At 41.0% G+C, this 26,936-nt stretch overlaps 2 protein-coding genes across 5 annotated transcripts; one reads left to right on the top strand and one right to left on the bottom strand.

The window, feature by feature from the left end:
- Positions 1–343: 343 nt before the first annotated feature.
- On the bottom strand, positions 344–19,396 carry ttbk2b (tau tubulin kinase 2b). Of its 3 annotated transcripts, none has more exons than XM_042502922.1 (16): positions 19,331–19,396; positions 11,040–11,317; positions 8,917–9,039; positions 8,668–8,815; positions 7,967–8,040; positions 7,715–7,855; positions 7,501–7,605; positions 6,917–6,982; positions 6,737–6,829; positions 6,532–6,657; positions 6,284–6,441; positions 5,857–6,052; positions 4,441–4,655; positions 3,879–4,335; positions 2,544–3,244; positions 344–1,476 (listed from the first exon to the last, which is right to left on the bottom strand). In XM_042502922.1, exons 3-16 carry the CDS (start codon positions 8,983–8,985, stop codon positions 1,131–1,133), a joined length of 2,895 nt encoding a protein of 964 aa, XP_042358856.1. In that variant the 5' UTR covers positions 8,986–9,039; positions 11,040–11,317; positions 19,331–19,396; the 3' UTR covers positions 344–1,130. The 3 variants fall into 3 exon arrangements, with proteins under 3 accessions (XP_042358856.1, XP_042358858.1, XP_042358857.1); XM_042502924.1 differs by having other exon boundaries at positions 5,863–6,052; XM_042502923.1 differs by lacking the exon at positions 19,331–19,396 and adding an exon at positions 11,619–11,679.
- mideasa (mitotic deacetylase associated SANT domain protein a) lies at positions 14,539–26,936 on the top strand. 2 transcript variants are annotated; one of them, XM_042502921.1, is made up of 13 exons: positions 14,539–14,622; positions 15,044–16,790; positions 19,355–19,567; positions 21,145–21,487; positions 21,575–21,641; positions 21,742–21,884; positions 22,849–22,952; positions 23,128–23,203; positions 23,375–23,463; positions 24,068–24,211; positions 25,091–25,207; positions 25,299–25,468; positions 25,983–26,936. In XM_042502921.1, the coding sequence occupies exons 2-13, from the start codon at positions 15,285–15,287 to the stop codon at positions 26,236–26,238; spliced, it is 3,228 nt and encodes a 1,075-aa protein (XP_042358855.1). In that variant the 5' UTR covers positions 14,539–14,622; positions 15,044–15,284; the 3' UTR covers positions 26,239–26,936. The 2 variants fall into 2 exon arrangements, with proteins under 2 accessions (XP_042358855.1, XP_042358854.1); XM_042502920.1 differs by having other exon boundaries at positions 19,352–19,567.

Genomic DNA, 26,936 nt, shown 5'->3' with positions numbered 1-26,936 from the left:
TTTATTGAATTTACTTATTATAATATACAATTTAAATTGTGATAAAAGCCAGACTTTTAGAAAACATTTCTACTCTGAGGATGCTCTGATGGAGGACTGACAGACCAAAAGTTCAGAATAAAGTGAAACATTGCATAGTATGCGGATATCTTCTCTAAAAGTTTGGACTTTTTTGATGTTTCCAGCACCTTGCCAAAACGAGGGTGGGTAGAGCAGTGGTCATCCTGCTTCAAATTGTGATTGAATAAAATGCAACAACAATCAGTCATGATGAACAGGTTCCATTTTTATCAGTTTTCTTCCTTTACCATCTACTTGATGTAAGAAATAAAATTGCACATCATTGCTGGTTTACATTATAATGTATTTTGATCAGAAGCAGCTCATTAAAAATACAGATGTCTTAGTGAATTGTACAAATGAATAAAAATAAAAAAATATTTGCAATGACACTCATGCACCGCTACAATACTTAAGTATGAGTGCACTTACATGTACATTCTAATATGCAGATGCATTTTTGCATGAAAAATATCTTCTAGCAAAGTAAAAGCACACTACCACAATGTGATATGCCAAAATGAGCAATTCATTGTCACATACAATAATTAATCTAGCTGGTTTACAGGAGTGAGGTCAATATGGGGCTGCATGCCCTGGTTCTGTATATGAACGCCAATGTCGGTATACTGCTCATGGTGTTATTTACTTATAGTGTTCTTAACGTGAGTACATGGTTTCTATTAGTGTTTGCTGTTTTTTCTCATGATACATATCTACAATTAGCATCATTTTTACATCCCTCAAGTATTAAACTTGATCTTTTTGGTCTCATATTAGGCCTACATGGAGAGTTAAGAGAGGAGTGAAATGAGAGGTAAGAGTTGGCAATCTCAAGGTTTTCTCAACCTTCATGTTTCAACTGCAGGTATCAAGCCACATTGTCAAGTATTTGAGAGACACATCCAACGATGAATAAATAAATAAATACATTTTATACATTTTACATTACATACAGTACATTCCCTTGAGTAAATACCGTATTTACACATGCTATCAGCGACCAGGTGTGAAACAGCCTCTCGCTACAGTTGCACCACCCGAATCAGTCAGTTGTGTGTCAAATACAGTCATCGACTCACTTTGCTGGAGCCTTTTCCTTCGTAGATCAGACCCCTTCCCCTGGAGCTGTGGCCCCACTGACCCTGCCCTCCGGACCTGTCATGTGGGTGCCGAGGAGGAGGGGAGCTGGAGAAACTTGATGGAGAGCGGCTGCGTCCCTGCAGTGCCCCGCCCTCCCGCAGCTCCTGGCGCGAGGGGGAGGAGCTTAGGGAGCGCTGCAGGGAGGAGGAGGAGCTACGAGGCCGCGGAGGGGGACTGAAGAGCATCCCGCTTCGGTCCTGCATCAGCTGAGTCAGACTGGCCAGGAAGTCTGCGTCACTAGTGCTGCTGGCACGCACTCTTAACCGCCGTCGTCTGGAGAAGAGAGCGCAAAATGTTCATTTTTAGGTTCAGGCTTTTGAGTTTCTACTAGAACATGATTACAGTTTCTAATGTTCAAAAAACACTTTAATTTCCTGATACTGTCTGTGCTGGAACATCTGTAGTTAGTTCCTGTCTCTTTAAATAAATAAAAAACCCAGCCTGTTCTTTTAGGTCAGCATTCAGGTCTTCCACATCTGACCACAACAGAGGATAGTCGTACTTTCTACTTTGAAAAATCACTAACTAGAATTACCTCCTTGCAGCTCTATGCCTCCACAAACCAGTTAAGTTGCAGTTTACATCCATGTCTGTACATACTTATATGTAGCCATGACAGGTTACCATGCTTCATATATAGATCCAGCTGTTAAGGAGCTACCATTTCTAAAATGTGGATAATTAAAACACATCATCCCCTAGCAACACAGAAGATCTATACAATTAGCACAATTTCATGGTGGGCACTAAAGATTAATTTCGCAAAGTCAGCATCTAACCACATATCTCCCCCTTTGGTCCCAAGTTATGACATCAAGTAATGACCAGAAAAGTGTTACTGCACAAAATTATGATTTTAATTATGACATATTAAAAGCTGTTTAACCCCAAAAAACCTGGATCGACATTGGTTTTCTTGTGCTGCATTCAGACACCTTTTACAAGACATACGTATAACCCTATGAAAACTAAGCATATTGGTTCAATGTCTTTTAAAAACATTGGTGGGAAAAACACATCGGCCAACTTGGCAAGAAATTTCCCACAATTTGCAAAAAATCTTGCCTAAAAATTTGTTTTAAAAAAGTATTCCCAAAAAATTCCCAAAATAAAAACAAAATTCCAGAAAAATATATTTAGAATTATAATAATTTTATATTTAAAATTATGCCATTATGCTACATTGTAATATATATATCTATATATATAGACAGAAAAAAGGCATACAAGCATAATAATAGGTCACCTTAAAGGATTCTAACTTTCAATATTTATCATCTAACAAAAGTGGCAAATGAACTTAATGTGGATTAGTTTAGAACACCTTCATGGCGTCTTACCTGTTGTCGACACACGGGCGTATAGGTGGTTTCCCAGGAGGTGGTCGAGGCAGAAACCTGCTAGTGAGTTGCTCGGGTATAAAGGTGGCACTCACAGGACGTGGGATCTTACTTTTACTACCTGATGAGGAGGACAGAGAGAGGGGGTCTTCTCCTGCACAGTCGGACCTGGAGCCTCTCTCTGAAAGGAGCCTGTCTCTTGGCAAAGCACAAGGCAGGTTGTCACAGGACAGAGATGGAGAGGGCGAGTGGGTGGGGGAGCCGGGGACCGGACTGCTCCAGCGATGACGCCTCTCTATGTTGAGGTCCCTGCTGGGAGAGTCCAGGGGGTTGCTGGGGTCTCGTACTGGGATTCGACTCAATCTTGGGGATGAGGGAGAGTCTCTTCTCCTGAGCAGAGCTGGGGGTGGAGAGGAGGAGACAGTGACGGTGCTCTCCATAGCGCCTCCTGCTGTGTCTGCTTGAGGCTGCTGATTGGGCTCGGAGGAGCGGTCGGGCAGACCAGAGTCACTCTCAGGGTCTCTGTCGTTCGTCAGATTAGCAGTGGGGCCTTTGGCTGAGCCTGGCACTGGAGCTAACTCCAGCCTCTCTTCATCTTTTAAGATTTCCTCTGGGAGTTTTTCAGATTCACCAGATGGTGCCTCTAGTGGTATTGCATCACTCCTCTCATGTACAGGGGACTGTAGCCCACAGCTGGAGGACTGTAAAGAGTTTAATGATTGTTAGAGGGTCTGACCTTGAAAAGTTTTAAGACAAAATATTTGAATGATTTTAAAAATTCCATCAGATTTTTAAAATCTAATTTTTAATCTAAAAAGTTGTTCAAAAAACAGATATTTGCAAGAGCATGTTTAATAAATATTTAAAGAATATACATAAGTCCTAAGTATATCTAAGACATAGAGGTGCTCAGAGTCATGAAAAGTTTGGACATCTACATTTCCATGGCAACTGAGCACAAATTCAAGCAGCAATATGTACAGCCTTGATTCTCTGCCAGAACCTTATTGGACCCGGCCCACCTAGACGGATTTGTACTTTCGCAAAATTCCCTTAGGCTTGAACCAGGGCCTGTTTGTGTCAAGTTCCCGTTGTCTTTTATTTTATATTTATTGCAGACCTCATAGTTTGTATAATGTCATGAATAATGCATGGGCTGTCTTGTCACCAACCTTTTATAACTAATCAAAATGTTGATTGAAAATTAGATTTAACTGACAAAACATTGGATTGGGGGGGGGCAAAAGCTCCAGAACACGTGAGTAAGCAGAGCTTGAGTTGGGATTGGTTTGCCATCTGGCATACAACTACCTCTGAATGCCTGGTCAACCCTACCTGGTCCATCTGGGGTCTTCCCATCATGACAGAGGGCATCTGTCCCAGCATCCCCGGCAGTCTCCTGTGGCCCAGTAACCATGTGCCGGGCATGGACATCTGCGACAGGACAGGACTGCTCGGCACTGCTGCAGACTGGCCATCCTGTTGCTCAGACAATGGGTTCTCAGCCTCAGCAGGCGTCCCAGGCTTGTCCTCATGAGGGGCCTCGCCTGGAGGCTTGGTGGCTCCAGAACCGCTGCCTTGCTCTAACTCCAGCATCACCCACTCCTGAGAGTCACCCTCTTGGGGCACGGGGCTGAGGTTCACAGCCACAAAACCACTGCTCGCTGCGCCCTCCTCTTGGTCAGGGGTCGCTGTGCCAGAGTGTTCCTCGTTGCAGGAAGGCGTCCCTGGTCCCCTCTCAGGTATGGATTTCTCTCCGACTTGAGAAAGGACTGGACGCTGTTTGCCCAAGCTGAAACAAGATATTTGAAATGTTATGGTGAGTTTCTGTCCATTTGACCATTTATTTTTGCACACTCTCACAGTATTGCGATTTAATGTGTATTTGAGTACTAACTAGGCCTCAAGGAAGCGTTCGATGGTGGGCTTTGGTTCCGGTGCAAGCCTCTTTTCAAATGCCAAGCTCTGACTGTGTCTCATCCTCCGGAGCAGTGGTGCAGCCCGATCCAGGAACATTGTCTCTGATCGCACCCGTCTCGGAGAACTCTGCATGGAGCCGGTGTTGGGGCTCTGGTTCCCCTGGTTCTGACTGTGTTCATCCTCACTCACCACCTGAGAAGAATAAACGACAAAGTGTCTCAAAAACTGAAACACTGCATTTGTATCCCCAGAGAGAAGCTGTAGCAAGATATCCTTTTCTTTAAATAGGAAGGCAGTCAGCAGTGGGTTTCTGTTTAAACTTAGGAGGAGCGGATGAAGTAATTGAGGTTCGTGGGTCTTAGCAATTATCATATCTCTCGGCAAAGTCACTCTAGTCTTGGGAGGAGTTTTTTGCACAACATCTACTGCACTGCAGCTAACCTATGCATCTCAGTGCACAGGATGAGATTACTTAAAGAAGTATTTCACCAATATAAAGAGTCCTCACATAAAACTAGGCCGTCTCTGCAATAGAAAGACGCAAATACTTTTGAAACTGGTGCTACATGACCAGAGAAACATAGAAAAAGGACACTTTTGCTCAAGAGATAAAAAAGCTACAACTACCAGAATGCATCACGCCTTACAAGATGCTCCCGCTGGTGGGTGACATAATGTGGGCTGGTCCGTCTGAAACCGTGGCGGACGGCGATCGCATATTACAGTTAACGTTAAGCTTAAACATGTTTCTGAAAACATTTGAGACTAGAAATATGTAACTCAGTTACTGAATCTTTATATCAGCGCCGCTTAGATTTACCGAATATTCTGCCTCCATTTTCACTGTGCAGGAAGCAGTATGATGCCCATTTCCTGTTCACAAACTCTCACTTATTACAGCTAAACAGAACATTTAAATATGTTTCTGGAAACATGCTAGAAAAGCATTCGGCGGTGCAGTATAATAATCTTGATTTATGTTCGATGTTCTGCCTAGTTTTGCCGTTTCATCAGATTTTGGTCCGAGTTTGAGAGAAAGAGAGAGGGGCAGGTATCGCTCTTGATCAGCAGTATACTCTTGGTCCGCGCTGTTGGCAGCACAGATGGCCGAAAACACAGAAGTAAAGCCTGTAGTTCGAACAACAGCCCGAGAGCTGACGAAACACCTCCAAATTACGTATTTTACACAATTTGGAGGAATTTCGCTGTGGGGGGAGTAGGGATGTCAAGGCACCAGTTAGATGGATTCAAGTTTACCACGGTTCATCTACACATACTACCCACATTGTTTTGATAGAAAGCAGGTTGAAAATCGGTGAAATATCCCTTTAAGAGTAATATTTCAGCAGCAGGTAAGAACGTTCTACTAAGTATTTAGATGAAACTACGTTACCCTGACCTTCCTGATCATCGGCTGGGAATGTTTATGGTTTCGGTTGCGGTCCATCTCTTCCCATACGTCTCCACCGGGGGTGGTTGGTGTGGGGATGGGGGGACAGTTGTCTGCATCACTGAGGCGCTCCCCTTGCAGGACATCCTCAGTGTTCTCCCTCTGCAGCTCGCCTGGCAGCACTGAAGCATTGGCCATGCTGTGGAGGAGAGGGAAGGTCACCCTGCAGCTCATTTCCAAAGCACAATTTAGAACAGCAATTTCTCAGGGATCTCTGACAGTGCACATTTTGGTTCTAAATAAAGCTGCAGCTGTATATTTTAACACATATCCAACAGAGTGTGAAGGAAGTTAGCACATAGGAGACTGCAGTGAGAACCAATGCATAGAATAAATGTCTTTATGTCAATAGCTTTTAAAAGCTTAATACCCCAAGTATGCTGGTGTGAGGCGAGTGAGCTGCTGAGCAGTGGTTGCAGCGGCAGTGATGGTCAGCATATCCTCCGAATCACATTTCTCCCAGTCATAAGGGTCATTCTCCAGCACGTTGTGGCTCTTCATAGCATTCTCAAACACTGACATCAGGAGCTGTCAGAGAGAAACCACAGGCGTCAGCGTGTGACAGCTGGAGGGAAATAAACAGTGTGTGCAAAATATGCCAAACAAGAGATGTCTGACCTGATAGTCTGGCTTAGTGAAGTAGTCCAAGGTCAAGATATGATCCAGGAAAGTACTAAACTCTGAGGGAAGGTGCTTAAGCATGAGTCGGTGGTCGTATGTCTCTTTTAGATTTCCTACTTGTTCCTGAGAGCAGAGAGGAGAAAAATAGGTTTTAGAATGGACATGTGCTGTGAATTATAATTTCATACTGACTAATACGTACTTTGTCTTTGATTTTCCTCCAGGGCAGCTGACCAACCGTGAATTCAACCAGCATATAAAAGAGGGACCACAGGTCGTCGTGACGGCCCATTTCCTACAGATCAAGATACAAAAATGTGAGTAATTTCAAGGGTAAAATTGTTAAGAATAAAGAAAGAGACTGTACGGCAGAATTTTTCACCTTATTTTTATGAGCATTGATTGAGGCATATCGCACAGTTCCTCTGAAGCCAGCCACAGGACGAGGCTGAGGGAGAATAGAGAAATGATATAATAAAGATATAATATAAAAAAACTGAAACACAAATCACACAATGTTTGTCCTTTACATTAAGTTCATATGTCCTAAATTACATTCAAAGGTATCTATAAAAACACATTTCCCATTCCCAGGTGTCTGCACCTCTTTGGGATGGTCTAACACTGATGTCACAGGAGGGTCATTAAGGTCACAAAGATGTCATGTGAAAGTTGTCACATGAATCTGATGTAAAAAGTGGACATTTGTGTGACTTTAACTTAGTGTTTTTGTCTTCTCACCATCCAACAGTGACTCTCCAGTACTGTGAGAGTAGGTTGTATCATTAAATATCTCATTTTAATTTCTTTTGGATTAACTCACTAATTACACTTTTTTGTGTCGGCATGCAACAGAGAGTTGAAAGATTTTGCTTTCACACAGCTTCTCAGAGGAAAGTTAACTTGTGAGATCTTTGATTTAAAAGCCAAAACACTGCTTTAAAGAAGCTGACACGGGGCACTTACTGGACGGACTTCCTGGCTGGAGTTGGTGAACTGACGGGCCAAGCCGAAATCAAGCATATAGCAGCATCTGCAGGTACTGGCTAGTCTTCCCATCGCAAAGTTTGACTACAAGTTTATCAACACAGATAACCACAAGCAAGTTGAAATTAAACTGTAAACTGAATGTCATACAAATTTATATTTACGCAACATCCAGGGGTTGAGGTCAACTCACAGGTTTAATGTCACGGTGCAGGAAGCCCACGGAGTGGATGCTTTCAATGGCCTCCAAAATCTGCTTGCCAAGTCTCAAAGTTGTGGAGACGGAGAAGGTGCCGCGGGTCATGGTTCTGCGCAAATCTGCCAGATTTCTCCCCTTAAGACGTCAAATCAAGGTTCAGCATGTCAGGTTTATGATGCAGAGGGATTTTAAATCTGCAGTCAGCAAACAAAATACTTGACTAATATTGACTAGTTGAAATCCTACCTGAAGTTCCATCACTACGTAGTTGAATCGATCATTTCGGCCACAGCCCACAAAGCGGCATACATGGTCTTTACCTGTCAAAGAAATATACAGTATACATAAATGTGGATCTATAGGTAAAGCCTGAACCCTGCTGTCTTTGCTTTACTTTTACTTTTTATAGATAAAGTCTAATAGATAAAGTCTGCAATCCCCATATGATTATATTTCTCAGCATTTATATTACTGATACTGCTCCAGACACAAACAATAGGTATAAATATGTAGCAAATGCTGATTGTGTGATATATTAAAATTACTGTTGCAATAATTCAGCATTAGGTAGGACATTAAGTCTATAACACATACTATAAACACTTCTTTATTCACTTAATGTGATTCTGATGCAGCAGGGTTTCCTGCTGTGCTTCATGGTGACTGAACTATAAACCACTGCAGCTTATATAAAAAAATCAATTAATTTATTAAATAAATCAGTAACTCTTGTTTACAAAGAGCACAGAAGTATTGTAGAGAAAATGACATGTGTTCAGAAGGTTTCGTTATTATTAGGCCAACATCTACGAACTTGATTCAAATACATCTTGATGTGAGGGGTTACCACCCTGGCAAAATGAATTCTTGGAGGAAACTGTGTTACGTAGTAATTCTCTAATAAATATCAGTTACTCTGTCAGTGTTGATGGGATAGCAATACTCACCCTGAAGCTTCTTCAGAACAGCCACTTCCATCTTCAGCACCTGTTTGGGTTGTTGTGCAGACTCCACCTTTAAGGCAACAGTGGCCTGACTCAACTGATCTAAAACCTCATAGATCTCCCCAAACCCGCCTCCACCTATCTTCCTTGTCTGTAAAGAAGAGGATATTCAACACATACACGCATGTATGATTGTGTAGAAATTCATTGGGCCATTTGTTTATTAAAACACGATTTTGTGACTTCTCTTACCACTTTCCATCGGTCTCTGACCACATCTTCCACTGACAGGATGTCAGTGTGCTCTCCAGCCCCACTCATCCTGAGTGCTCTCAGCTACAGCCTGCACCTGGCATCAGTGACGCAAGCCCCTCACTGAAAAGAGGGAACGGATTTTAAAATTCAGATCCATTTTTTTCTCGTTGAAAATCAATTCACTCTGCATGCTACTGGGCGTGTGAAAGATTAGGGCTGGAAAAAACAATTATATTCATTACTGATTAATCTGCTGATTATTCTCTTGATATATCAATTAATTGTTCAGTCCATAAAAAGTAATAAAATATTTTTTACAAAACCAATAGATGTCCAAGTTGATGTCTTTAAGGGATAGTTCTGATTTTCTGAAATGTATGTATGTTGTATGGTGTACTTATCCAAAGCTATTACATACAATAGATGTCAGTCAGCATGCCCCTAGTTTGGAGAAGCTGGCTGAAGTCCAACACAAAAGCAAGGCAATGTACTGCTGTGGATAGGAGGACAGCAAAATAATATATTTTAGCTACCTAAAACAAGTCCGACCTACAAAAACCAAACTCAGTTGAAGTGCGTGCTATACTGATAGTATTTTCACAGCTTTAACTTTCCGTCAGACAACACGTTCCAACAGGGAAGCTGTTAACAGCTGTTAACAGCAGTTGACCATCTCTGCTCTCGTCAAAGCCACCAGACTCTATTAATAAAAACAACAATGTTAGCTCGCTCAACACAGGAGCTGATGGTCTACTGCTGCTCTGATTAGTTAGTTTGTGTTTTCGTATGACTTTGGTAAATCCGAACTTACCCTTTAAATGCCAAAATCACACAATAACACAAACAAACTAACTGATTCAGGCAGCGGTAGATCAGCAGCTCCTGTGTTCAGAAAAGTTTATTCACTTTTTCTCAATGGAGTCTGGTTTTGACGAGTGCAATATAACAGGCTAATTTTCCCGTTGGAAATCACTGCCTGACATTGGGATAAAAAGCTGTGAAAATATTATAAATATAGCCTACACTTCAACTGATATTTTCTTAGGTGGGACTTCATTAGTAGGGTAAAATACATTTTGTTGCCAACCCCTCTACAGCAGTACATTGCATAGCTTTTTTGTCAGACTCCAGCCTGCTCGCCCAAACTCGGGGTGTTCTAGCTGACATCTACTGTTTGTAATATGCTGTCTATGGATAAGTACGCCATATGACCCTACTTCAAATAATCTGAACTATACCTTTAAGATGTCCTAAAATATAAAAGCATACTGATTTTCTATCATAAAAGTCAAACAAAAACAGCAGAAATACACAATTAAGAAGGTAGAACTTGGGATTACAGAACGAACATTAAATGCTTTATTTGTCATAATACATGTACACCGAAATTTGGTTAATCTGTACACAAACAAAATTAAACATTAAATGAAAGCTTAATAATGACATTATGACAAAGCAAAATCACAGATAATGTTAAGATAAAACACTGAAAATACCTCTTAGCATAAATGATAGTAATAATAATAAAACAAAGTGCGTCTATGCATATATAAATAGATAGAAAGACTGACAGATAGATAGATAGATATCAATTAATAATTGGCAGCAGTGGGTTTTTAGTGCATTGTGGCTCAAGTCATTGCACCATTTAAAGTGCCTGCATATAAATACGTACCAATTGTTAAAATAGTTGCTGGTTATTTTTCAGACATTGACTAATCGGTCACTCGAATGGTCGTTTAAGCTCTACAAATGATGGAAAGAGGAAATGTCACTTGTTTCACCTTACTATGCCAGACAGAAACATGTGAATAATACAATTTAAATGGCTAGCGTTAAAGATTAGCTACACCACACGTCTTACACAGATTCATACAAGAAGCTCACCAACGCTAGATAATCACGAAAAATAGTAGCCAGCACTGATTGACTCAGTGTCAAAACACAACCAGGACTATCTTTACTTGTCATATATGTCCTCAAACCTGGCGTTGGAGAGGATTAGCAGTTGGCTAATCTGGCTAGTTAACGGCGTTCAATGCGGCGGCTCCGGTGGTCCTGCAAACAAGCTAACTAGCATGTTTACAAAAGACAACCGTTACCTTCTCTCGACCTCTTACCTCGCTTCGTTGCACCATTCATTGTCGTTAAAATCCAAACGGTCGCCATGTTCCCGGTGTGTCGTTAGTCAGCCAGGTCATTCCGAGCAGTTGTTTATTTTAGAAATGAGATAGTGGGGATGGACCATAGCTGACGTTAGCTTGTGTTAGCCAGCTAGCCTGCTAATGGATGGGGAGTGATGCCCTGCGCTCTGCCTCACAGCGGCGGCGGTGACGTCACAGCGGTGGTGTCTCCTGATTGATCCGCAAACTCCTGCATCCGCGAGACACACGGCACCCTGCACAAAACATGAAGCACAGATCAAATCCATGTGGTCCAAACAGCGCACTGGAAAAGGCGAGGGACATTGCATCACCAACATTGTTGGGCCACCACTCAAACTGATCAATTGTGATCATTGCTGTCGAATAATAAACCATCAGAGTTGCATGGGTGTTGAAGGGAATTCTGATAAAATATTGATAACCCTTCAACTACCACAGCCCAAGTATACACATCACATTCTTTCACATGCACTACTGTTTGAAAGAAATAATTATTTTCCAAATCTAAATATTAGAAAGAAGGTCATTTTTTACCTTTAAACAGTATGTTGTTGGTGTTGGACACAGTACCAGAGGGTGCAACAAAGCATTTCACTGCATAATGTAAAGATTTGTTGATAATGTGACGAATAAAGTTGAAACCTGGAAAAAAAAATCTCAGCTCAGTTCTTATTAACCCTTTCAACCCTGGCTCAACATCAGTTTTCCTGTGCTTCAAAACTCTGAAACATGAGCAAATTTGGTTTAATTTCTTATGAAAACATGGAAAAAAAGGAAAATCAGCAACTTGGCATGAAATGTTCTGCAAACTGCAAAAAGAAGAAGAAGAAGAAAACAGAAAAAGAAAGAAAATAATGTAAAAGGTGACAAAAATGATCTTTAAAAGTAGCGGGAGAATCAATAGAAAAATATCAAATAACTAGATATCAAAATACTTGATTTTTTATTATAATTATACATTTAAAATTAGGTTACAGTACAATATATCATTATTACTATTTATTTCTTTTATTATTTTTATTTTAGTACTTGTTAGGTCATTTCCTGTTTTTTTAAAACTTATTTTTAATTAAATTTAAGTTTGTCATAATTTATGGGTCATTTTTTTTGCCACAGATATATAGTAATAACTAGATACAGGACCCCAAGATTGGGCCTTTCCAGTCCAATGAGAATTTCTGGCTTGGTGCATATGCACCAAGAAAGTTTTTAGCCTCCAGGTTTAATTATTTGGTATGCAGCCCACTGAGTAGCCTCGGTATGTTTCTCCCACTGGCCTCGTTCACGAGTTCCCGCTTGACATACAGACTTTACAATATGATGACCTCAAAAATAAAACCTCAGTTCTGCAACCTCACTGCTAAATGCCACAAAACGCCACCACTAGACCTTTAAGGCCTTGTTCACATACTGAAAAAAAAACAAACAAAAAACACACCACCACATTAATTTCACTGTATTGATGAAGTGGGGATCTGGAGAAAAAACAAATCAGTCTGTGCAGAATAGATTCCACTCAAAGGATCTTGAAATAGCTTCAGACCTGAATCTGCTCACTCTCATCCTTTCCACTTGACCATGATATACAAATCTTTCAGTGCACACTGAAGGTTGCAGTCTGATGAGGCAGAGATGCAACCCTGACATGACACTTCCTTCGCATTTGTGTTTTGAAATTTTGTTCAGGTGAAAACTAAGCACAAGATAAGCCCCACACACCTCTGGCTTGTGCAAAGACTTTCATCTTGTGTCAGAATAAATTTTTTGATTGGTGTTTTATGTTAGTACTTCACTGTCTGGCTAACATGTGGTGCTGCAGCAGCAAGACAAATGCACTGAGCAGGTGAACTTCTGCTTAGTTGGGGTTTTTTTCTGAATGCAAGTTTACAGTTATTTTTTCTTTCTAGTCAACCAAATTACACTTATTCTTGATTCAAATGTAAATTTTCATTAATGCCTTGATTTTACGACTATTTGCAACAGAGATGACCAAGTTATTTTACAGCCTACATAACAGACATATAAGGTCATGAGCACTTTATTCTGAGAATGCGGGGACCTGAAGTGCAGATCGTATGATTTAAAGATACACATGATCGTTTTTGAAAAGGTGAACACCATTACTCTTTTAGACCTAGTGTCCTTGCTTTTGAAAGTTTTTCAGCCAAGAAAAAAAAAGAACTATTCAACTCTTCTTCCTATGAATTAATTATTATCAGTATAAAAAATAAATAAATAAGTAAGTAAATAAATAAATAAATAAATCTTAAGTTTAATAATAATTCAACTAAAACACAAGAAACGTGTGCTCCAAGAAATATTTTTAAACAATACATAGCATGTTTTTGTTGTTTTTAAAATGTAGGCATTCTATTTTTTGGCTCTTAAACATTTTTGGCGATTTTTAAAAATAATTTAATTTTTTGTTTTTTTTTACTAGTTTCAGTATAATAATGATTAATAATAATAATAATAATAATAATAATAATAATAATAATAATAATAATAATAATAATAAGAAGAAGAAGAAGAAGAATCTTAATATCATTGTTATTATTTAATACTGGGTGTATTTGTCGGGGCAAGATTTACAAAGTTTATAAAAGTTGTTACATTACAAACACAACACAAAATGTTATCAGATTGATAATGACTAAAATTTGAGACATTTTGTGTTTTTTTAATTTAATTTTTTAATTCTAAGTATACAACTTTATTTTAAGTTTTTTTGTAGTTATTTTATTTCAGTTAACTGTGTTTTTTTCACTCCTGATTCTACTTATTTGTTTATTTTTAGTCAACTATTATAACCATGGGGTGGAGGGGCTGCTGGTGCTTGACCTCAGTACTTTAAAGTCCTGCCTACAGCTCTGCTTTAACCCACACCAGACTGTTTCCGTGTGATGAGCCGAGACTCCGCTTTCCGGGCAGCCGTGACAGCGAAACAAACGAACACGGATACAGCTATGGGAGTGGCCAGACAATCGGATTGGATAACAGGATGTGAGTTGAGCTGTTTTGGGGTGAGGCGGTGTGTCCCGGGGCGCACAACTTTCTGCGTGTTTGCGCAGTTTCGCAGGGCTTCATACAATCTGGATAAACCTTCACAGCGCTTTTAGACCGGCGAGCCTCGTCAGCAACGTGTGCACATCAGCGGAAATACCAGTGCGGGCCGCTGCACGGCACAGTTTTCACACAACCCGCCGTGTCGTGTGTGGTTTACTCGTTGATGCGGGGAGAAAGTTGTGGACATTTTTTTCTCCCCGAAGTGCACGAGTTTTGCGGATACAGTGTGCAACATTGTAACTACAGTTTTATGCGCCTCTCCAGCCTGTCCGGACTTTGGATTATGCGTTCAATGGGATTGTAAAGTCGCCTGTTCGCCATATTGTGCGCAGTGAAACTCGAGGGAAAGTTGTCAGAGTTATGACACTCGCTGCGCACGATCCCTTCATGGAGCTGCATGCAGTCGACTTTGATCGAAACCAAAGTGACTCCATGGAGCTGGCCATGGAGAGCTCCGTGCACCACTGATCAGGTATAGACACTGTGTTTAACTCGTGCTCACTAATCTGCGGTGTTGCCTAACAACTCTTCGGGCGCTTCCTTATTGCTGATTTCTAACATAACATCACTGGCTATCCTTCGGGTGATTGCACGAGCCCCTCCGTTTCCTGTATTTCTTGTTATGCCAAATGGCAGCTACGCAGCGAGCGCCTCCGTGTCCGCTCTTTTAGCTTCTATAACGTCCAGTTTGCACGCACCTGGACGTAAATATCAAAATATAGGTTTGCTTCTCCAGCGCTTACATCAACAAACACTCACACAGACTGATTTCACTTCACTGACTGAGTTATTTGCGCGTGTAGGCCTCAATTTCCTCTTTGCTGCATATGGCGAGTGAAAACTTTGTGTGCTTGTCTAAAGTGAAGTGTCTCACCCCTCCTTTCTCTCACAAGGTCCGGCACCCTAAAGAGGATGAGAAGAAAGAACAGCAAACCTCAGATTTAATTCCGGAAGGAGGGTTGCATTCTCCCCACCCTGCACTTTCCGTTGGGATTTATATTTCCTCCCAAATACCTCTGTATACACAATTAAAACAAAGAATTCCTCAAGCACAGGCATTGAAAGCACACTACAGAGGCAGTAACATTTTGCACACTCAGATCAAGATTGAGAGCTCCAACATTACCTATTAGTATGAGTCTTCCTCCTCAAATTAGTGCTGACAAGAGCGGCAAGCATCGGGCTGCAGCCATGAAAGAGCCTGTGCAGCATTCAGGCGAGGTTTATTATGGTATGGGACCTTCGGCTTTAGAGTCAAGCCACAGTGACTCTGCAAGCAGCTCTGGTGTTTACAACCACGAGAAAGGGCCTCAAAGCCTACCGCACTATCAACAGGCTGCTCCAGTAAAGTGGCTGCACCAGGACTCCGTACAGGCCCCCGGGTGGTCGCAGGAAGCTCCTGTGCCAGCCTGGGGGCAGAACTTTGGTGCCTATATGGGTGGAGTGAACACCAGAGGTCAGATGGCGTTCCATAAAGGAGTCCACGAGGGTGTCGCTCTGCCAATGGCGGGAGAAAATCAACTGCCAGGACCTGTTGAGGTTTACAGAGATGTCGCCCAGGCTCAGGCTCAGGCTCAGGCACAGGCTCAGGCACAGGCTCAGGCTCAGGCACAGGCTCAGGGGAGGGGGCTCGAGTGGGAGCAGCACGCTGCGGCTGCGATGCACCAGGCTCAGCTGCAAGCCTATCAACATGCTCACAAGGGCGTGGAGCTCCAGGGTCAGCCCCATGTGCCCCCTCACACTTTGCAGGGTTCCATGCTGCAGCCCTTTCAGACAACATTTAGACCCAGCAAGCAGCAGTTTTCATCAGGTTATTACTCTGTTTTCCCAGGTAACAAGGGAATGCAGAGTCTGGCATACGGCGAGCAGCCTAAAACTCAACAACAGCTGCTGCACCAGATGCAGCAGCAGCAGCAACAAATGCATCACCACCACCAGCAGCAGCAACAGTTGCAGCAACAGCATCACCTGCAGTTGCAACAGCAACAACATTTGCAGCAACAGCAGCAGCACCAAATCCAGCAGCATCAAATGCAACAGCAACAACTGCAGCAGATGCAGCAACAGTATCACCAGCAACAGATACAGGAGCGACAGCAACAAATACAGCAAATGCAACAACAGCAGCAGCAAGTGCCACAACAAAATGTGCCGCAGCAAGAAACGACACCACCACAGGTGCAACCAAAACAACAACAAACCCAACACATGACTTTTCAGCCTCCTGAGCCTGGTCCGCCTGACGCCATGCCTAAAAAGGAGGATGTCCAGTCGATGGAGCTGCAGCAGGAGCCAGAGGCTAAAGGCCTTGACGCATCATCCATACCTGATCCATGCCTTGAAAAGGTTGACACGAATCCTGCAGAGCCTTCAGATACACAGCTGGCTGCCCCTCGGCGCTCGCGACGCCTATCCAGAGATGGACAGTCCCCACTGGGTCCTCCTTCAACAAATATCTGGTCTCAAGCAACCAAAGAGCCTTCAGCACCGCAGAACGGAGTAGCAGGCACCCAGGCTGTTAAAGGAGGGGAGGTGACGACAGGAGGGGTCATCCGCAGGAGGAGGAGAGCGTCTAAGGAGATCAACTTGGAGACTCTGGCCCAGCAGGCATCAGTGATGGAGCCTGCTAAAATGGTCAAGGTTAAAAAAAATCACTTATTACCCACTACTGTGGCTAATTACTTATTTATAGTGATTTTACAGCAAATAGCCATTTAAATATTTGAGGAATATGTCACCCACAAAATGATCATTTGTAAATCTATTAGTCATGCTGTGTTACCTTGAATTTGTGAAGAAAAACTTCTTCTTGTATGCCTCTATGGAACATGGTGAACATATTGATTTATTGATTGATTTCGGACCACGTTTAACAACAGCAAAACAATATCAAAACATCTGGGATGTTTGATGCTCGTAAGGTAAGCAGTTCCCAGACCTCATTGTCATTTTCAGCTGCTGTTCTTGGTCTTCGGCTTTGAGTTAGCCACATACTGCTGCTAGCTGCTTGGGGTCACACTCATAACACATCAAAACATCACACCTGTCCTGCCACCTGCCCCATTTAGACAGACATCATTTAGGCACTGTTACTTCCTTCAATGCCAGCTGAAAGGCGAAACCACGCTGCCCCTCCATTCCATGATCGCATCTTTTATTCAGAATTATTACGATGCAATATTCCCGCCTCGTGCAGACAGTGTAAATGGGGCTTAAAAAGTCTTATTTATTCATTCATATGCTCAGTATTTCCCAAACAAATGTATTTTTGCAAACCTATTTAAAACTGAACTGAAAGTGAAACTTATTTATTGTCTTTTCAAAGTCAGACTCAGGTTTTTAGTGAAAAAGCATGATTTTAGGAAGTACTGACCATACAGCTGGACTTACATCATACTGCATGAGTTGTGTGGAAGTTTGTACATTAATGTTATGATATGGTTTTGCTGCTGTTGCATATTATTTGCATTGGGTCACCAATTAATCAATAAATTAGTATGTTTGCAGCTTTCTGTAAAGGCATGCGAGAAAAAAGTTTTCCTTATGAATTCAAGGTAGCACAGCATGACTAACTGATTAACTGGTCACTTAGTGAGTGAGTATTCCTTAAGGCCCAGTTTAGTTGAGGAAGAAGACCAAGGCCTAATCTGTGCATGTTACAGCAAATTTTGTCATCTGGCAAAGTTGGCAAGCAGCTGCACAAAGAGGAAGAACCCTGTTTCTATGCACAACTTCCCTATGGTTTACAAAATCATTTTCTTAGGTCTGTTAACTTGATTCCTGCAGCTGTTGAGGCTCAGCTACAGTAGGCTGTTTTACAAGTGCACACAGTCAGGCTTTACAGCACATTGTTGTGCATGTGATACTGGTGCAACCTGAAAAACAGCTATTATTGACGATTCCTCCTTTAGGATTTGAAAGATTGCTCTCATTATATCGCTATAAGAAAGATGATACAACCTTGTTATTCAGGATTTATAATGTTTACATTCTCAGTGGCACACCCAATGGAACCAGCTCCTGTTTTTTCTCCGGGTTAAATGGACATTAAGCAAACAAAAACCCTGTCAAACTCTAGTTTTTGTCAGCACTTTCTCAGCACAGGTACGTTCAGCACTCTTCCCTCGGGGGGTTATCAGGCTTGTAGGTTTGTGCAAAGTGCGCATGCTGGATGAACAGTTGGAGCAGCTGCATGTCTGCACACCTCCACATTCCTCAGGCTCCGTCCCAGTCATTCAGCCGAGCTAGGGAGGGGCCGAGCTGTCAAACTGTCATAGCTAAACTCCCACAGTGAACTTCCCAGCACACACCAGACAGGTTTAATATTGCTCTTCACACAACCCAGAGCTGGTGCATTGTGGTTAACAAGCAGCAATTTTGTGGGTTTTGAGATAAGATTCAAATCACTGATCTGGTTCTTTGCCTTAAATATAAATCATAACACTGATTTATATGTTTCGCTCCTGCTGGTAGAATTTAGGGTCGCTGAAAATGTTGACCATAAATGCGAGGGAGGCGTGAGCACTCCTCTGAACACTACATAATGGAAAGATGTGTTAATAAAACAACTGTGCTCCTTTAATTTAAAAAGAGTAACCCATATATAACATTTTAGAAAGGCAGCACTGCAAAATTTCAGATTTCTTTTTTATCATTGGTATTTAATTTTTATTTTCTTTTGCTCAGTTAGTGCAAAATTTAAATTTAAGTGTCCAATAATTTGCTATTGCTCCACAGTTATATAAATTATACTGAAACAGTTGGTCATTAAACAAATAATCCATTGACAGGAAATGAGAGAAAAAATTTTCACAATCCATTTATTGCTTTAGTCAACAAATGACTGAAAATGCCACATTTTCGCTGGTTCAAACATCCTAAATGTTATGATTTGATGCTATTTTAAAAGATGTTTTGTCATTTTAAATTGAAAATATTCAGGTGATAAGACAATATTATTTGTTATTTGTGTGAGGGCCATCTTTCTTGCTTTTTTTGACTTTCGAAAATAATCTTGGATTGCAGCAAAACAACATATTTTCATTTAGGAATAATGAATTTATGTTTTAACTGATTTGACAATTGATTCTCATACCATCTCCCCTGTTTTTATATCTCAATCCCTTTTCCATTCTCCCGGCTGCTTTCTGTCACCTTCTCATCTCTCCTTATCTTCTCACCTCTTTGCTTTGGCGCCTCAGCAGGATGATGGTTCATCAGGCAGACACACCACCATGGTGCCTTTGGTTATCCCTGTATCCGTGCCAGTGCACAAGAGTCAGACAGATCCTCAGGGTGGCTGGGCTCAGGGACGACTTGGCCAGGGTGAGCGGCCTGCAGGACAGTCGGATCGCAAACCTGTCATTGTGGCTCGTCGGCGATCGCTCAGAAACTCCATGACGGAGAGTTTTGGCCAGGTTAGTACTGTAAAAACATTGACATTAGCATTGATCTGATTATTGGTTTATTATTTCAGGTCACCCTTTATCATTAGATTAAGGGTGACCTGTCATCTTATTATCAGCCTCTAAAGATGTCAGCGTTGCCTCCAAGTATTCAGATCTGTCACGTCAAAGTTGCTATTCAAGAAATTAAAAATACTCCATTCCAAGTAAAAGTTTTGTTTTTAAAAAATACCTCTTACAAAAGTATTTGAGTATTATCAGCAAAAGTATCAAAAGTAAAAATGCTGATTATGCAGCAGAATAGCCCCTTTAATGACATAATTTGATTATTATCACTGATTCATTAACAGGTGAGCAGAAGTTTAACACTGTTGTGCAAATGGGAGTTGACTTTATGTGCTTTTTAATAATCTATAATAAAAGCATTATATTTTATAAACTATCATAGCATTTTGAGGTAAAATAAAAAACAATACCCCAGTAAAAGTTATGACTACATATACTTTATTTGCATAATTGTACTTAATTACATTTTACTACAGATACAGAAGTTATGGTTGTAGATGTAAATTTAGTTTCTAACTCACATTACATAACTACCTCAAGACCCCTTGAGATTTTGTGAGACAAAATCTCAAAGTTCTCATGAGTACAAGAAACCAGTCTTTAAGATTTTAGTCTGGAAAACATCCACTGGAACCAATCTGCCATGTTTGTGGCATGGTTTAGATGATAATATGAATCATTAACGCTCCAAAACAGCTGTTTTAAACTGGGTGTGTAGGTTTACAGTACAGCCTGATTCAGCAAGTACACAACGTACTATTGTGTCATGGTTATTAGGAAAGCAAGGAAAAAAAGTGACAATTATCACGTTTGCATGCACAAAGTACACAGGTTTTTGTCTTTGTTTCAAAAAGGACAATAATCTTGTTAACTGTTTACATAGCTAAAGAAAATGAATATTCCACTAGTATTCTAGTGTAATATTAGTGGAAATTAGATGTTTTTATATTAGCATATCAGATATTGGCAAAAAATCCAATATGTGCATTTCTAAATATTAGCGTGCATGTAAATGTAGTCAGTGTTTTTGGGAGAAGCCCCGTGTGTCACTTTGGTCCGATAAGATGTGGGAAAGTTCCATGTGCAAAGAACTGCGCCTGTTAATCTTCTGTCTAGTAACGTTTTATTTGATGATGGCGAACACTTATTGAGCTGCTACTTCGCCAGACACACACTAGAAGAGCAACTAGTGTATCAGTTTACTAAGCAAACAAGCTCAAGATTTTTTTTAAGTCAGGCAGTAATATGTGCAACAAGCAGCTGATGCACAGAGCAAGTAATTTTGTTTAACCTTGCAGACTGTCACCTGCAGCTCTTCATCTAACAGGTATTTCATTACCCCTGTAATGGTTCAAAGTCATTTGCTGTCATAAAAATGTAGAAAATTACAATTGAACGAGCAGACAGAACTTAATAACAGACACAAATTGATCATTGGGAAGTCAGTGCAACAGAAAAACTTTTCATCAGACAGATATCAAAGAAAAAGTAGCAAACTCTCGATCTTCTATTCATCTGTTCAGGAAGGAGAAAACGATCCAGTGCTGGACGAGGATGGAAAATCCAAATTTAAGCGGCGACCTCGCCCTCAGCCACTCATCATCCCTCCACACAAACCATCCACCTTCATCCCTCCATCCCTTTACTCCACCATCACCTCCTACCAAAGCAACCTGCGCTCTCCAGTCCGCATGCCAGACAACCCCCTCACCCTGCCCCCGTACACGCCTCCACCCATCCTGTCTCCTGTGCGCGAGGGCTCGGGTCTCTACTTCTCCACGTTCCTGACCAACATGGCTGTGAGCAACCAAATCCTGCCGCCGCCACCTACGCCCAAATCTGCGACACGCAGTCTGTTGCGCTCCTGTAAGTCCCAGCAGTATGTTCTCAAAACTAAATTCCACTAATGTGGCGTTCTCGGATAATGTCTAAAAAAGAGGTTTGTTTTTACAGCAAGTTCAGAAATCACACCTCCTGTTCTGCCCTTGATCGCTGATGCCGCACCTGCAAGCCTTGAACCGTAAGTACAGCTGCCTGAACAGAAATGGGCCTCTTTTTCTCTAATATAAATGTACTTGCATCACCACAACTCTACATGCTGATTTTTTGAACTTGTTCAGACGTATCAACATCGGGCTGAAGTACCAAGCAGAAATTCCTGAGTTACAGGATCAAGCTTCCTCCCAGTTTGACCAGCACAAGGCTGACCTGGTTTGGCTCCCTATGGATGAGTCCAGCCTCAAACACGGTGACCAGGAGACCAGTTAGTATCTCCACTGATCGTTCTTTTCTTTGTGGGAACTTTTTTTCACTATCTCATCTAACAAAAATGGGAGGTGTCTCCGTTCCTGCATATGTCTGTCCTTCAATATCCTCGACAAACATTCATCCAATCGACTTCACAGTCAGCAGGCTTATTTCTGAGGAAGGAGGAGCAGTGTCGAGCGTGAGCTCGAGATAGAGGGATGTATGTATTAGTAACATGTTATTACCAACAGACTGTATAGTGTATTAAGAAGGGACCTCTATAAACTGTTTCTCCGTCAAACAGCATGCTGGTTCAGCCTGCTCTCTATCACTCATTACAGTTCATTCAAGAATGGATGCAAAAAGAGGAAGTGGTTACATTTTAGAAAACTCAAATCATGTTTGAGCATTAACAATGTAACTTTCGTAACTTTGCCTGACTTTGATTTCACTGAGGCCGTCAAATGCTCATGTGACCTCTTGCACCAAAATAACTAGGGGTGTTGGAAAAAGAAGCAATACAGCGTTATTGCTATATTTTGCTTGGTAATATTGTAAAGGTATACAAATGCCTAGGATACCATTTTTTTGGTTATATAAATTACTATTGCAGTACGTATTAAACTTTTGGTACCCCACTAGAATAATACATTTAATTGCTTTTTTTCAGTTGACTAGATACATTTTGCTGCATTAAAAATGACGCAAGTGGTAAAGTTTATACTATATGAAACAGTTCAAAGTTCTCCTTTAGGGACGTTATTTGTCGTTGACAAAAGGTGATAAACGCTCAGAATATTTCACCACAGCGCTCTGCATATTACAAAATGTTTAATTCAAAATAAATTATTCCTCAAGTGGTTCTCAAGAAAGCTGCATGCGGCAATACCAGAGGCCAAGCAATCGGCATGATCTGAACAGCCGCGTTTTGAACGAGCACAGCACCAGTCTAACTCATTTTCTCTTTGTTTTTGTTTTAGTGGAGGATTTGATGAACATGGCTTGTTGCAGTGTGCTCCGCGGTGGGGGAACCAATCAGGAGCTGGCTTTACACTGTTTACATGATTGCGGAGGTGATTTCCTTGTGAGTATAGTGACTTGTAATTTCTTTAGTTCAAACATAACTTTATGTTCAGTGCAACTTTGTACTTGTTACTGTCAAAATTGTTTCAGTGTTTTTAGCTGAAGCACTCAAATGAGGAACGGTGACCGTGCTAAAGATTGACTCGCTCACTGTAATAAATCATTTTGATTTTAAGGAAACACTGGGACGTTTGATGCATCAGGACCCAGTTTTCCCCAAAGGTCATCGCCTGGCAGGTTATCACTACTCAGGTGAGATCTGACATCACAGAAAACTGCTCAGTGCAAAATCAAATGTGCACAGATTCCTTTTATCTCTCGGTCTTCCTCCTTCTGTCTCTGATTTCCCAACTCTCTTTAAATGTTTCCTCATTCTCTTTTGCAAGCTCACATTAAACTGTACGATATCTGATTTACAAACAGGCTCCGACTGCTGGACTGCAGATGAGAAGCGCTACTTCAATAAGGGGATCTCTGCCTACAGGAAGGACTTCTTTATGGTGCAGAAATTGGTATGCTCGTTAATTTTACCCTGCAGCTTGAAAGATTATGATTCGATGTAAATAAATCTGAGATACATTTAAATTTGATTAAATGTGCTTCGTGTAGCTCGACAACATCAATAAATCATGAGCACATTCATTATGAGGCATCGCTATATTGCTTTAAACAAACAAGACTATTAAAGTGCAGATTTTCAGCTGTTACTCTGCCTGCGTTTTACAATATTAGACTGGATTGTGATGTAATGGAAAATCCCGTTCTTTCATCACAAACAGTTAAAACTTGATAAGTTCCAAATGTGCAAAAAAGACAAAAATTTGACTGTAGAAGCCATATCCTCTTTGTGACAGGAGCTGTGTTTATAAGGAAATGGTAAGCTTGGAGGCTTACAGATCCAATAGATCAGACAATTTGGAACTTGTTCTTAGTTTGAGCCCATTCCATTCCTAATAATATGCACCTAAATAACGTGTAAATAATGTTTTTGCCATCAATATGGATGCTACAAGTGCATGTTGTGAGATGCATCCTGCCAAGCAGCACCACAGTGGAAAAGATTAACTAAAGGATATTAATTCTGTATGTTTTGGGTCTTTTTGACTGATTTTAAAGGTGCGGACAAAGGCTGTGGCTCAGTGTGTGGAGTTTTACTACACATACAAAAAACAGGTGAAGATCGGTCGCAACGGGATTTTAACTTTCGGGCCTCCAGAATCACCTGTGGAGAAGCACACAGAGGCTGTGGTGGACATTAAGGTAGAGTGAAGTTAACCTTGTTTTTAATGGAATATTTCATCCACAAAGTGATCATTTGTATATTAGTTAATCACCCTGTTTGTGAAGAAAACTTTTTTTATCAAATGCCTCCAAGGTAAACTAAGAATCCAAGAGCAGAGAAAAGTCGTCATGAATTGAGGTAAAGGGGGGTCGCAAAACTGACATCAAAACAGCCATTTACAAACTCTCACGTAGATCGTGAAATAATCCAAGTCTCATTTATCCAGTCTTGTGTTCAGTACTTTTTAAACACATGCATTTTTGCAAAAATCTTGCTGTTTAAAACACCTCCACATAGTGCACTTGGGCAAAGCACATGGGTTTGAACCCTGTTAGTAAGTTTTTAGGTTGGTCAGTTTTTTTGTGAAAATTCTGTGTTTGGAAAGTACTTGCAACTGGATAAATGAGCCTTGGTTTATACCGCACAAGTTGTGTGTGAATTTGTAAACAGATATTTTGATGTAGTTTGGCTGTTGTTAACGTCGACCCCTAGGACTTCAATTGATCAAGAATTTTCTGCTGGATTCTTTGTTTATCATGGAGGCATGAGAGAAAAACACATTCTTCTTCATTAATTCAATGTAATGCAGTGTGGTTAGCTGAAGGTTATTTTGTGGTTTAAGTATTTAAATGTACCATAGTGATGCATGTTTGGCAATGAATATTACTCAGTTGTTGTTACAGAATGTGTGCGCTAAATAGTGTTTTCATTTCATCAGTGAGATTGCGAGAAAGATGTGATCATTTTGTGGATTTCATGTTTTTTGTAGCCTCAAGGCTGTTTTAGATCATGTTTTTAGGGTTGTCTTAATATTTTGTGCAATGATGTTGTCTTTTTCTGGCATTATTATCACACAGAGTTCACAGCAGTCAAAATTAACACAGGGAGAGACGGATGGAGACGACCATAAGGACGTTTCTTACGAGAGCAGCCATCAGGCGAGGGTTGCTCAGTCACTACAGGTTCATGACTATGTAAGTATGTGAGTCAAGAAGGTTGACCTTTTTTTTTCCACTGATGTATTAAAACTTTCAAACTGGCATCTACTTACTTTTGTTGCTCCAGGCAGGGACAATGCTTGTTATCAAAGAGCCGGACACTGTCAGTAAGGAGGCTCCCCACCACCCTTCAGCACCCCATAGGCCCCGTGGCGAGCCTGCAGCGAAGAAGCCCAGAGTACCAGCAAAGCCTCCACCGGATCCTGATGCAATATTTCCATGCAAGAAATGCGGCAGGTATGTCAGAATCAGAAATTTACTTGATCGTAGTTTCTTATGATGTCTTGATTTTGCACTAAATAGTCTTTTCTGATTGGATTTTGCTCACCTAGAGTTGCAGTCTCACTAGCGTTTGAGATTTGCCGCTTCAGTGACTCACCAGTGAGATGGTTGCAGTTATAGTCGCTCAACTGGTTCATCTCATTGTGTTGATCTGCATGCGAGTCATAAATAAATAAATTAGGACATTATGACATAATTAATTACAGAGAAATACAGATAGCATATCATAAAAACTATTGAAATAATCTTCCCCGTTTGATTTAATAGACAGAAAAAAATTGTGATGAAAAGTGGCATTATCAAATAAAATGGGAAAATAGTGATGTGAAATTAGACTTTGTGAAGAAAAACATTTTTTTCATATTTGGTGTACCTTCCTCCAATATTTGGAAATCTTCTGTCAGCTGCATCATTCCAAACCGCTGCTACTGTGTGTAATGTTGCATCATGCTTTGTCTCTGTACCCCAGGGTGTTTTACAAAGTGAAGAGTCGAAGTGCTCACATGAAGAGCCACGCGGAGCAGGAGAAGAAGGCTGCAGCGCTGCGTCAGAAAGAGGAGGAGGAGCAGGCGGCAGCTGAAGCTCGGGCCAGGAAGGCAGCGGCAGCAGCAACAGCGGCGGCAAATCAGAGAGGAGATGGGAATGGAGCGACGGAGCAGGCAGAGGTCAGCAGCCAGGAAGACTCATCTGAAGGAGAGGATGATGATGATGAAGACTGGCACTGAGAGACAAGAACAAGAGAGGAGGATGAGGAGATGAATTGATGGGTAGAGATGGAGGTCGAATCAGATGGCTGGAAAAAGACTTTCTGCCTCACGGGGAGCAGAGTAAAGACGAGAGAAGTGCTTTTAGTCTTCCTGTTAATGTTCACACTCCTTTCCCAGCTGACGCTGGCTCACACTCCACACCTTTACACATTTTGTATCTTTTAAATATTCAGAGGAAGTTTATTTTTTGTAAATGCACTTATCCCCTATGCTTCTGCTTTTGCCAATATTGCCTTTTTTATATCCTTTTATTTAATTGAATACATGTCAAAATATTCTACATTTTCATTGACTTAATGGTTTCATGAGATTTCGTGAGATAATCAGGATGCCTTTTTAGCAATAAAACAACAATATCAAAGCAATTTTCACTTTACAGCAGCAGCCCTTTTAAGTAAAGTCAGAGCTTTAGAGTATTTATCTTTTTTTTAGGAAAATACTGTGCTGAATTTTTCCATCAGATTTTTAGGTTGGTTGCACACTTTTTACAACTAAGGGACCTTTGAAATGAATATGTACAAAAAAAGTATATATGAGATGGCCATATATTTATGATACTGAATTTTTGCAATGATTTTGGTAATATAAGAACTAATCATGTCAGCTGCAATGAGACTTGTAAATTGAAAAGTTTATTAAAATCTCTACTGTTCTGA

Source organism: Plectropomus leopardus, chromosome 16, assembly GCF_008729295.1.
Source record: "Plectropomus leopardus isolate mb chromosome 16, YSFRI_Pleo_2.0, whole genome shotgun sequence".
Lineage (NCBI taxonomy): Eukaryota > Metazoa > Chordata > Actinopteri > Perciformes > Serranidae > Plectropomus > Plectropomus leopardus.
The sequence above is the reverse complement of the archived record's forward strand: the minus strand, read 5'-3'. Positions and strand labels throughout refer to the sequence as shown.

What these genes read in the sequence shown, in the direction of transcription:
- ttbk2b (XM_042502922.1), bottom strand. Translation starts at nt 8,985, where the DNA reads ATGAGTGGGGCTGGAGAGCACACTGACATCCTGTCAGTGGAAGATGTG. An exon ending in CCAGCCAGGAAGTCCGTCCA is followed by an intron (nt 6,983 to 7,500) that starts GTAAGTGCCCCG and finishes ATTCTCCCTCAG; the next exon opens with CCTCGTCCTGTGGCTGGCTT. An exon ending in CGCCCGTGTGTCGACAACAG is followed by an intron (nt 1,477 to 2,543) that starts GTAAGACGCCAT and finishes TCTCTTCTCCAG; the next exon opens with ACGACGGCGGTTAAGAGTGC.
- mideasa (XM_042502920.1), top strand. Translation starts at nt 15,285, where the DNA reads ATGAGTCTTCCTCCTCAAATTAGTGCTGACAAGAGCGGCAAGCATCGG. An exon ending in ACACGGTGACCAGGAGACCA is followed by an intron (nt 21,885 to 22,848) that starts GTTAGTATCTCC and finishes TTTTTGTTTTAG; the next exon opens with TGGAGGATTTGATGAACATG. An exon ending in GGCAGGTTATCACTACTCAG is followed by an intron (nt 23,204 to 23,374) that starts GTGAGATCTGAC and finishes ATTTACAAACAG; the next exon opens with GCTCCGACTGCTGGACTGCA.